Source organism: Lycorma delicatula, chromosome 3 (genome assembly GCF_047948215.1).
Source record: "Lycorma delicatula isolate Av1 chromosome 3, ASM4794821v1, whole genome shotgun sequence".
NCBI classification, from domain to species: domain Eukaryota; kingdom Metazoa; phylum Arthropoda; class Insecta; order Hemiptera; family Fulgoridae; genus Lycorma; species Lycorma delicatula.
The window spans coordinates 180,297,034-180,309,242 of record NC_134457.1 but is presented as its reverse complement, the minus strand read 5'-3'; the positions used below and the strand labels follow the sequence as shown (position 1 = coordinate 180,309,242).

At 30.7% G+C, this 12,209-nt stretch overlaps 1 protein-coding gene across 9 annotated transcripts in view; it reads right to left on the bottom strand.

Annotated features, from left to right (window-relative positions):
* LOC142322253 (uncharacterized) overlaps positions 1-12,209 on the bottom strand; it is a 156,832-nt gene that overhangs the window by 66,965 nt on the left and 77,658 nt on the right. For all 9 annotated transcript variants that reach the window (XM_075361121.1, XM_075361119.1, XM_075361122.1 and 6 more), the window contains 3 exons: positions 11,612-11,927; positions 9,115-9,218; positions 2,139-2,306 (listed from right to left, as the gene is read on the bottom strand). In XM_075361121.1, the coding sequence (XP_075217236.1) occupies positions 2,139-2,306; positions 9,115-9,218; positions 11,612-11,927 (588 nt within the window). The remainder of the gene's footprint in view (positions 1-2,138; positions 2,307-9,114; positions 9,219-11,611; positions 11,928-12,209) is intronic.

Sequence of the window (12,209 nt, the reverse complement as noted above, 5' to 3'; positions counted from 1 at the left end):
TATATTCCAAGATGTTTCTTGTTTTGAAAACAACGTCAAAAAAAATTTTTGCACAAATGTAGTTTTGTTCTGTAGTTTATATCTTATGTCTGTGTACTTCATTGTTAAGGGACCTCATCAAATAAGATCAGACCAATCTACACTCCTGAGATCTGGTGATTTAAATTGCTAGATTAACAGTCATAGCACAAAACAAGGAGAGTTCTGAATAGAAGAACACTTTGATTAAATGACACGGACACCTTCATTTACACTGAAGAAAGCATATGGCCACATTACTAACTATAGATTTTGAAAACAGATTGTTTTATCCTGCAGCAACCATTTTTCAAACAAAGGAGATGAAGAATGTCAGAAACAAGGCCAGAAAATTAATATGGAAAATTTGAACACTTTCTAATTAACATCATGTCTGGCAGTGATAAATTCCATAATGACCAGTAGTAACATAAATATTCTTAAAGAACACATCGCCTATCCTAAACTGCTCTCCTTTATGATTTTAGTCATACAATAAAAGTAAAACATATATTTGGAGTTCTAATCTGTTATTTGATTGTATTAAAAACTGCAGCAGGCATTTGGCGCACAGATTCTTAAATAGCACATTGCAACATAAAAATGAGATGTATTTTTGAAGTAAGGTCCGTTCTGAGATAAAAACAAAACTGAAAAATATCAACAAACCTTTTTACTTGCATATAATCTGCATTTATTTACAATTTTTCTACATAAAGTTGAAGGCAATTTTAACACAGTTTTCAGAGCATTTCACTAGTTTCTTCATTCCCTCTTCAAGAAATCCTGTTACCAATGACTTAAATCAAGCAGCAATACCATTTTTCATTTCGTCGTCATTGACAAACCTTTATGATGTAAGCTACTGTTGAAGATGTAAAAAGAAAATAATTACTGGGAGCTAAGTCAGGGCTATGGGTAGATAACAGAAGATTTTCCAACGAAATCTTTCCAATCACCTCACTGTCCGATTTGCTGTGTGTGGCTGGGCATTGTCATGCAAATCAAATTCCTGCAGGATAGCATACCCATCATTTGCTTTTTACAGCTCTTCTACAATTTTTTTTTACATTTTGCAATACTTAGGTGTACACAGTAGTTCTGTGAATACAAATTTTGACTAGCAAGACATCCTTTAGTCTAAAAAAAAAAGCCATCAATTCTTTACCAAACATTCTTATTGAACTTCTTTAGTTTTGAACACAATGACTGCCACCACTGCAATGACTATACTGCTCTGTCTTGACTTTCAATTAAAATCCAGGTATAATCTCCAACAACAATGTGATCACCTTCATTTTTATAATGCTGCAGCAAAAGGGTTTTCCTCGTGTGTGTATGTCATTAACATCTTTGGTATCCATCTGGCACACAATTTTTAAAGCTCAATTTTTCCATCAAAACTTCATAAATCAAAAATCATGAGACATCAAAAAACAAAAAGACAACTGTGACACAGTGAAGCACTGTTTCTCAATTTTTTTAGCAACTTTTTCAATCAAATCATCCGTTATCACTGACAGCAAGCCACTACATTCTTCATCATCAACGTTCATTTGCCCTTCTCAAAATTAATGACATCACTGTCTTACTTTAGCATCATTTATACATAATACTCAACCTGTTCACCATACATTTGCCTGTGAATTTCAGCCATAGAATTAATTTTTGCTATCAAAAACTAGATTACGTCTAGTACTTCACATTTTGTGGTATTCCAAATTGTAGCAATCACTATAAATTGATAAATATAAACAACTAACAGCAAAATCACTAAATTATTGTTGCTAACAACTTACAACTGATTGATATAAATGACTATATAAACATCAACTGTTTACATTGCGTGCAGGCAGAAAATTCAAAATGGACCTTAGTTTAATAACATCTCTCAACTATTACAACAAAATGATACCTTAATCTACAATGGTCACTCATTTCATGACCCTAATTCAGATGAGCGTGGATGAGATGAGCATCTAATTAGTCTTTAGCATGCCAATATATACACTAACTGAGCATAAAAAATTTAATGTCCTGAAAGTAATAATAAAAATTCATTGAACTAATCCAAACCCTCCAAAAAAAACAAAAAGAATGCTTCTTCTAAAGATACCTACCTGGATTTGCTGCAAACACTTTGTCTGAAATTCGTGAAACTGTTCAGCTCTTTTAGAAAGTTCTTTAGCAACATTCTCCACACAAGCATATCGTATTTTAATGTTTTCTAGGTCCTCGACAACACTGCTATAATTCTCATCTGTTTGGGTATAGCTGCTGATAAAAGTCTGTAAATATCAAAACAATTACTTCTTCTAAAACAGCAGTTTTAACAATTGCTTTTTTTATACAAATGAAACAATAAAATAAAATAATATTAACTTATAAAACCCACTTTGTTTGGTTAAATTTATGGAAATATAATACCAAAACAAATTAATATGAATATGTATCCCTTCAAAACATTAATTTTAAATAAGTAGTTAATATGATATCACACTGATTCACAGATTAAGTATACAACAGTTTTAAAAAAATAATTTTTGGGGTTTTGGAGTTATAAATCAAATTACATTCAAAAGTAAACATTTTAACATGTAAAAGAAAAAATAATGAAGATACTACAACCTACAGATAAAAAATGCTTGTGGCATAAAAAGATTTAAAAAAATGAAATGATGAGCAAATTGAAATACAAAGGAACTTCACACAGAATTCAAGATTAACAAAATATTATGAAAATAAGAAAAGTGTACACTATCTGACAAGGTATTTTTTCAGCAATGTCAACAGGTAAACAAATATTTCAGTTTGTAAAAATTGCCAAAAATTATTTTTGTCATGAAAAAACTAACTGATAAACAGTTTATTTAGTGTTTTAATATACTTTTTGTTGATTATGTACCACTGCACACAAGTTACACAGTGTCATTACCTAATATTTACATCTTAAACTGTAGCATGTAAGCTTGTTAAGTGAATGAATAGGAATGTTTAAGTTGCAAATGCTTTTATGACAATCTTTGGAAGATATATAATTTGTTAATAGGCAGTACAGTTTGTTTGTTATATTAGCAGTAATGTGAACAGTAGACATCACTCATTTTACACTGAATTTAACAAATTGAGTTCTAAAACAATACTGAACTGACATATTTAAAATTAAACTACAAGAACTGTCAATTATAATTGATTGTGGAAAGTTTAATCGGTGCCAAAAATTATCTTATTATATTAGTTCTTTTTTTATGATAAATCCTAATCTATCTTGTACCTTTGGGTTACCTTATTACTAATTATAATACAGTGTACAAAAAAGAATATCCGTGTTCTAAAGTTATTTAATATCTCTACACTTTACTGACAGTAAGATCAAAAATAAAATGAAAGAGCAAGTCTAACAGTTTTTCTCAACAAGTGTTCAATATGAGCACCTTTTGTAATGCACCACACATCCAACTGATAGGAGAGTTCATGCCATACTTTAACCAGTACGTCTGGAGTAATGGAAGCGAAGCTGCTCCTATCCTGTGCCTCAAATCAGGTAGTTCAGCAAGTAGTAAAGGCAAATACATAAGATCCTTTATAAAACTTCAGAGGAAAAAATCATATGTGTCAGATTGGGTGATCTCGGAGACCACCACAAACAAGCTCTGTCATAAAATCTATGCTAATCAATCAAGCGGTTGGGGAAAATTTCATTCAACCAATTCCATACAGTTATGTCAGTGAGTTACATCTGGTTCCAAAATAAAATTCTCTGGTTTATCTTTCAATTCTGGAAAGATTCATGTATGTAGCATGTCTAAATAAACAATCCTATTACACTTGCCTCAATAAAAAGAATGACCTGCAAACTTGTCAAATCAAGAAATTTCATATAAAACATTTAACTTTGGGGAGTTTGTTTTGAACTGAAAGAGTTCATGGCGATTTTCTGATCACCAGATATGAACATTATACGTATTAACTTTTCCACTAAGATGAAATGATTCTACATAGTATGATCAAGAAAGTCATAATCTTCATGTTGCAAAATCTTGAAGCAAAGTTGGTATGCACAGGATAGTTAGTACAAAGCTTATAACAGCTGTAAATGGAAAAAAATAATTGCTGAGAGCTAAGTCAGGGCTGTAGGGTGGATAACAGAAGATTTTCCAACGAAATCTTTCCAATCATTTTCCTGTCTGATTTGCCATGTTTGGCTGGGCATTTCTTTAAAAATTCCATACTGTTTCACTGGGACTGCTAGTTCGCAGTTGTTTTCCTAACAAGTCTTTTAGGATTATGACTTTTATAGACTCTGACATGTTCAACATTTTCTTCAGATACCCTTGGTCCTTCCGTACTCTTTCCTTTACACAGACATCCAGTCGTTTCAAAATGATTAAGCCAAACACAAATGTGTCATTTGGAAGATCATTATTAAATTTTCTATGTAGTACTATGTAACTACAGATTCACAATTAGCAAATTGCAAAACACAGCAAGCTCTCTGTTCAGGAGTCAATATCTTTGCTAGTGGTGCAAAGCTAAAATGGTAAAACTAACAGATCTTTTAAAAAGAGATTTAGATTTATTCAACATTACAATGCTTATTTACAGAAATGGAAAGAAAGGTGTGTCTAATACGGCCAACCATTTGTTGTTGTGTAGGCATAGTATTACTGATTATAATAATTATTTAGAAATTTGTAACAACAGTAAAAGAATGGGTATAATAGAAAAATAATAATAAAAAAAAATAAATAATATAAATAAAAAAATAATAAATAATTTTGAAGATGATAATTTAATTAAGGACATAGTTGGTTGTAGCAGTTGGCAACGGTGTTTAAGAACGTAGTTGCATGACATTTTAAATTTACTATCATTCCAGTTGATATTGAATTGTGTTGTCCAAGTTTTGTGGTTTTTAGGGTTTATGTTTCCTAGATTTTTAGTTTTATTTATATATTTTTTGTTTTTGCTTGAAGTAATTTTGTACAGACTGATGATGCAGGATCCCACAAAAGTCGACTTTTGATATTAGTTTTTTAGGTTCTGTTACTGTACAAAATAATTGAAAGGAGAGTGGAAGTGTTAGGAGAAAACCAATTTGGTTTCAGAAAAAGTATAGGGACAAGGGAAGCAATTTTAGGGTTCAGATTAATAGTAGAAGGAAGATTAAGGAAAAACAAACCAACATACTTGGCATTTGTAGATCTAGAATAGGCATTTGATACCGTAGACTGGAATAAAATCAGCATTTTAAAAAAACTAGGGTTCAAATACAGAGATAGAAGAACGATTGCTAATATTTACAGGAACCAAACAGCAACAGTAATAATTCAAGAACATAAGAAAGAAGCTGTAATAAGAAAGGGAGTCTGACAAGGATGTTCCCCATCACCGTTACTTTTTAATCTTTACATAGAACTAGCAATTAATGATGTTAAAGAACAATTTAGATCCGGAGCAACATTACAAAGTGAAAAGATAAGGATGCTATGATTTACTGATGATATAGTAATTCTAACTGAGAGTAAGAAAGATTTATAAGGAACAATGAACGGCATGGATGAAGTCCTATGCAAGAACTACCGCATGAAAATAAACAAGAACAAAACGAAAGTAATGAAATGTAGTAGAAAATAACAAAGATGTAAAAACCACTGAATGTAAAAATAGGAAGAGAAAAAATTATGGAGGTAGAAGAATTTTGTTATTTGGGAAGTAGAACCACTAAAGATGGATGAAGCAGGAGTGATATAAAATGCCAAATAGCACAGGTAAAACGAGTCTTCAGTCAGAAATATAATTTGTTTAGATCAGAAATTATTTTAAATGTCAGGAAAAGATTTTTGAAAGTATGTTTGGAGCGTAGCTTTATATGGAAGTGAAACTTGGACGATCGGAGTACCTGAGAAAAGATTAGAAGTTTTTTAAATGTGGTGCTGTAGGAGAATGTTAAAAATCAGATGGATGGATAAAGTGACAAATGAAGAGATGTTGCTGCAAATTGATGAAGAAAGAAGCATTTGGAAAAATATAGTTAAAAAAAGAGACAGACTTATAGGCCAGGCATTCTGGAATAGTTGCTTTAATATTGGAGAGATAGGTAGAACGAAAAAATTGTGCAGGAAGGCAATGTTTGGAAAATGTAAAACAAATTATTAGGGATGTAGAATGTAGGGGGTATACCGAAATGAAATGACTAGCACTAGATAGGGAATCTTGAAGAGCTGCATCAAACCAATCAAATGACTGAAGACAAAAAAAACTGTTTTTGGGGTTATTTTGTTGTTATTTGAGGTTATTTGGCAATCTGGTCAGTATGCTGATGAATTATTTGAATTTTTACAAAGTTATACATATATATATATATATATATATTTTATATCCTTGAAAAAGATCACCTGAATAAATACAACATAACAAGACAATTAGCAGTATCATAAGCCTTATTTCCAGGAATACAGTAAATCACTGACTAATTAGTGTCAAGTACTTTAGTAGATATAGTATGGTTTTTTTGCATTCTTTTGCTAAACATTTTTTTTCGTAACTAGGGAAAAATGATAAATTTTTTTTTATAGAAAATCAACACAGAACTGAGAAACAACTGAAAACATTCTCAAGAGCTAAATTTTAGGCTTATAGATCGAGTAAAAAAAGAAAGATTGATGTATGTGACAAACCCTGGAAATGAAGGATGACAAGAGTGTATCATATCAAGAGAGGAGAGAAGACAATTTGTTAGTGGCTAGGCACAGGAAACTTTCCTTTCACTGCAATTCCCCATCCTCCTACCTAAGAAAAAAAGCAGTCATGATTTTGAAATGGAAAATTTCATGAAACGTCATAATATGTATATGCTGTCTGTTTAATGGCAAGTTAGCTTTCTGTAAAAATTTTATAAAGACAGGAAAATGTATTTGGCATTTGGCTGCATCATAAACCAATAAAAAAGGCAAAAGGTTGAGTTAAAATGGACTTTCTTCATTTGATAAATAAATAATGCATCTATTGTCATCAAGTTCTATAACATGGATATTAATACGACCATGCTGAAACAAAACTTATAGGACTGTTAGCTACACCTTTTTTTAACACAGTAGTTGAGCACAATGATACACTTCATTTTTTGTTACACAGATTTATTTGTCACTAGAGTACATTTTTTCAAGCACATTGCTGGATCATAAAGGTACTTTCACTGAAATGCTTAACATGATAAAAGAAATTATGAATATCATAATTTTTATATAAATTTAATGATAAGATGAACACTGTAGATCATTTTGTATTGCTTAAAAATATTGTTTCTTAATAATTCTACTAAGAAATTATCTACTTTTTAAAATAATCATTTCTAAACACATCTATTTGCATTTTAAGTAATTTAAATAGTTTAGTAAAATTTGTTAACAGAATCATGTTTCATAATTGTTTCGTTCCTAGTTTGAGCCAGCTAGTGCTGCACTCTAGTATCTACTAGCGCTGGCCTGCGAATCAGTTTCATACTTCCATTCGAGTGAAGAATCCTGTCCAGCGTGGTCATACATTCTCATAGTCTAATGTGACTATGTTTTGTATAGTATTTTAAGTGTGTCTAATGTGACAAAATTAAATTCAACTATCCTAGAAGAACATGGTTTCATCATTTCATCCGAATACCAGTATAGTCCATACTAGCTCTTAACACTTAACAACAACAGAAAATAAATAAAAGTTTGTCGGGAGTGAGGCAGGCAATTATTGCTAGCCTTTCTGTATAGGAGTTTGATATTTAAAGGTCCTGCTGAACTAGTTATATTGTAATTATCAGCTCCTAAATACTATTTTTGGTTACTGATGAGATTTAATTAGCCTGGTGATCCATAGTTGTAACAACCTACAAGAACACTCATTACATTAACAAGTGATACAATTGTCTGTATATCCAAATCAAGAAAGCTGCACTAGATCTCAGGAGACTTCCAAAATACTACAAGAACCAATCAACTAGTAATATAATTTTAATTCTTCTTACAAATACAGAACCTGGCTAGTTAAAAAAAAACAATAACTATAGAATATTTTGTCATGAATATTTAACAAGAACATATATATATATTAGTGTGTAAAAATATACAATTTGTTTATATTCCCATGATAAATTATAAGAGCAACAAATTGTCACATCAAAAGTTTTAACAAACTCTTTTTCTTTCTTTTACAATATATAAAGTTTCACTATTTAACTGGTCTCCAATTACAAACATTTTGTAACAATAATTACTAAATTAAACTTACAATTTGTTGTTTTGGCCAAATGAAATTTTTCGTTTATGGGAAAACTTTATCTAACTGACCACAATTGAGACCAAAATGTTTAAGAAGAAAGTAACCATCTGTCATAAATATCTAATTTTGTGCATCATTAACAATACATATACTTGACTCAAGAAATTTTCTTCAGTGAAAAATAATTCAGTCATTCCATATCATTTACAGAACCATAATGTTGGTTAAAGCACTGCAAAGAAAATTCCAACAGAAATAAAAATTAGTTTTTTCTTTAAACAAAAGATTAATTTTAAACAGGGATCTCTTTAGAAAGTTAATTTATAATAATGAATTTCAAGAAATAGAAAAAGAGGTTGTGAAATGAACTGAACTAAAGAAGGAAGAAAGAATTTTATCAAATTATGAAAATAACACCGGAGAAAATTATCTTTAATTGGTCCATAGATAGCCTAAACAAAAAAAAAAAAAAAAAAAAAAACTGATTTGGGTTAAGTACATTAGAATGCCTTAGTTAATTTAAATTTTATTTACGTAACAAATTCTAAATAGCGAGACAGAAATTTAATTTTCAGCAAAACAATGTTTTCAAAATAGTTCATGTACTTTTCTCATTTAAAAAACAGAATTAATTTTTCTTCAAAAAAAATTTGTAAATAAGATCTAGGAGTCTTCTGTGTATAAGTTATAAATCTAGTAATAAGAAAAATTATTTTACCAGAGATATTCCAATAACTCAAGCCTTAGGGTATCTATTTTCTTTTATTAATTGGAATATCTTTCATAAATGCAATAATCTAATAATCAATAACAATTACATCAACATACCTTGACATCAGATTTTTTTTCTGTGCTAACTGGATCACTAGTTACATCACTTGGTTGAAGTTGACTACTACAAGACTTGGATATTTTGCCAGAAAGTACTTCATCTGAAGAGAAAAACACGCTTCAGTAAATTAAAAAAGAAAGAAAGAAAAAAACAGCCTAGCACATGTAACTTATGTAGCAAAAAATTTTTTTTTAAAAATGCACTTATCAACCACTGGGGTTATTTTTTTTATTATAACATTTAAAAAACTTGTGCAATACTTCATTCTTCCACTTTTATTACACATGATAATAAGCATTGCAATTATGAACACTACATGAAATACGATGCACATGTGTCATCAAGTGATCATATGTCATCTGTGGTGTGTATACATGTAAGTACGTGTAGCTGCCTATTTAATTATTATCAATAAAAAATAATAATAAATAACTAATAAAATTTAATTTTACAGCTGTTATTTTCATTCATTTTCTAAAACTATTATCTAAAACTTATTTAATGATCTGAAATAATAAAGAAATAAATAAAAAAGAAACCAGCAGTGATCATCTAACAGGAATTTTTGGCAACTGTCAGTAGTTATGAAGAATATATTAGAATTTATACTGACGGTTCTAAAACCGAACATGGTGTTAGATGCTCCATATATGTAAATGGAGAAGCCCATTCTTGGAAACTGCCAGATATGACCAGTGTTTATACGGCAGAACTTACTACCATTCAGCAAGCTCTTTGCTACATAGAACACTATTGTGAAGAGAGAATGCTAATATGTTCCGATTCTCTAAGTGCACTTGTTGCAATTCGGAACAAAAACATTAAGGATGTCCTAATTTCAAACAGCCTGTCCATTTTGTATGTTCTAGACCAATGAGGACAGCGATGCGTATTTGTATGGACTCCAGGGCATGCTGGTATTACAGGTAATGAAAGCGCAGACGAAGCTGCCAGAAAGGCAACAGTCTGCGATGGTTTGGATGCATTTCCTGTAAGAGTGGCAGATGTTAAAAACTGTCTAACGAACATAGTAAGAAACAAATGGAATACTGATTGGAGGAGTTTAAATACAAAATTAAACTCAGTGAAAACTTCTCCATATAAATGGAAAAGCGACTTTAAGTTGACTCGCCGTGAACAAGTAGCTGTGACCAGACTTAGAATCGGTCACACGCGATTGACAAATTCATATTTGTTAACCGGCGAAGAGAGACCAATGTGCGGTGTTTGCAATAAAACACTTACAATTAAGCATCTAATAGAAGAGTGTACAATATATGAGGACCTCAGAAATAGGTTCCGTCTGAGAAGTGACATTACTGCTGATTTGGATAATGGAAATGAAGAAAAGATAGTTGCATTTTTTATGCCAGTGGACTTCTTAGAAGTCTGTAAAAGTTGAAAAATTTTTAAAGCTGTGTTAAAGAATCTCTAAGTGGAATTCTTGATGTATATGGGAGTCTCAAAGCGTGGCACGTGTAGTGACGGGAGGTAGCCCTCTTGCCTAGGCCATCCTGGCTCATCTCCATTCAAGAGCAGTGAGTCGGGGTGTGTCCAATGATGGCATGAGGGACCCTCAAGGGTAAACTGGGGGCACGAGGCTATGGGTAAGCGCAATGGATGCCTGTAGCCTGTTTATAAGGAGCCAACTGCCACGGCATCCTGGCGCGACTAATATACTGCTTCACGGCGGTTCTTGTCGCCCCGAGGGTGCTTAAACAAACTATAAACGAGACAGGTAGAAGAAAGAAATGGTATTGATAAGTTGTATTTTTAATTTCATGGTCTTTTTGAGAATCTTATCTCAAATTTTAATATCGGGGCCCTTTACACCCCGTAAGTGTTGTTTTGTCTTGTTGTTGTGTCTTAATGTTTTTTATGTTGGTTGTGCTTTTAAATAAAATGTAAGGGCCCTTTATACCCTTACATATGACGATCCTGATGGTGATACTAATTTCTTTTAAAGAATGAGACGAGGGCTAATGACCCTAGCAGTTGATGACTGTAAAAATTCAGAAAAAAAAAAAATAAACGTAAATAATAAGTATAAAGAATAAAAGTATCAATAAAGAATGAATAAATAAAATTTAAAATCAATAATCTATCTTTTAGAAATGAAATACAAAACTTGGCTAACTTTTTGTAAATTTTTATTATTTAGAATTGAAAAACAATAAATCATTTTAAAATATGTTAAATAGTTTTTATAGCTTTTGGATTAAATTAATAACACATTTTCAAATTAATAAACCCCAAAAAATGAAAAAGAAAAACAAAGCATATTCTTTGGCATTTTTTAAGACTGTAGTGGCAGGTTTTTACAAGCTCTAAACTTTGGTCCTTCATCTTCTGTTAAATTTATCCCTTCTTTTTTCCCAGGATAATGATAAATGATTTTTATTGCAATTTTTATGAGGTTAAGTTGCTATTTCAAAACTTTCCTTAATCTATATATATTAAAAATAATAAAAGGATTAATTCAAAATATTTTACCCATATTTATAATCTTCAAATGTTCATCCAGAAGCGAGGTTTTGTTATCATTATTATTAAGTACCTTACAACATTCTGACGAAGCATCATTAACAGATTCATGATTGTTTTTGGAATTTTTTTTCACATCATTATCTTTCTTAAAAAGAGGATTATTATCATCTGAATTTTCTTCTTCACTGGAAACATCAACATTACAGTCAATATCAATATAATTTTCTTCTTCTTCTTCTTCATTACTATCACCACCATAACTACAAATATCGCTATCAAAAGAATCAATTTCTGAATTGCTAAAATATAATACTTCTGCATTCTGTAAAATAAAAACAAAAATTGAATTGATACCAAGCATTCTGAAAAAAAGTGTAATCATTTAGAAAATAATGCATTAAAATTAGGTAAACTTCACTTAATATACAGGAAAATTAAGTAAAATAGCTTTTTTCTGAACTTGCACATACTTGTAACAATATTTTAATTTTCATAAAAATATAAATTTTCATAATATAAAATAGGTTAATAAAATATTAGCATCTAAACTAAGATAACCTAATACACATGAGAAACAGCACAAAATAACATATCGTGTCAGCTC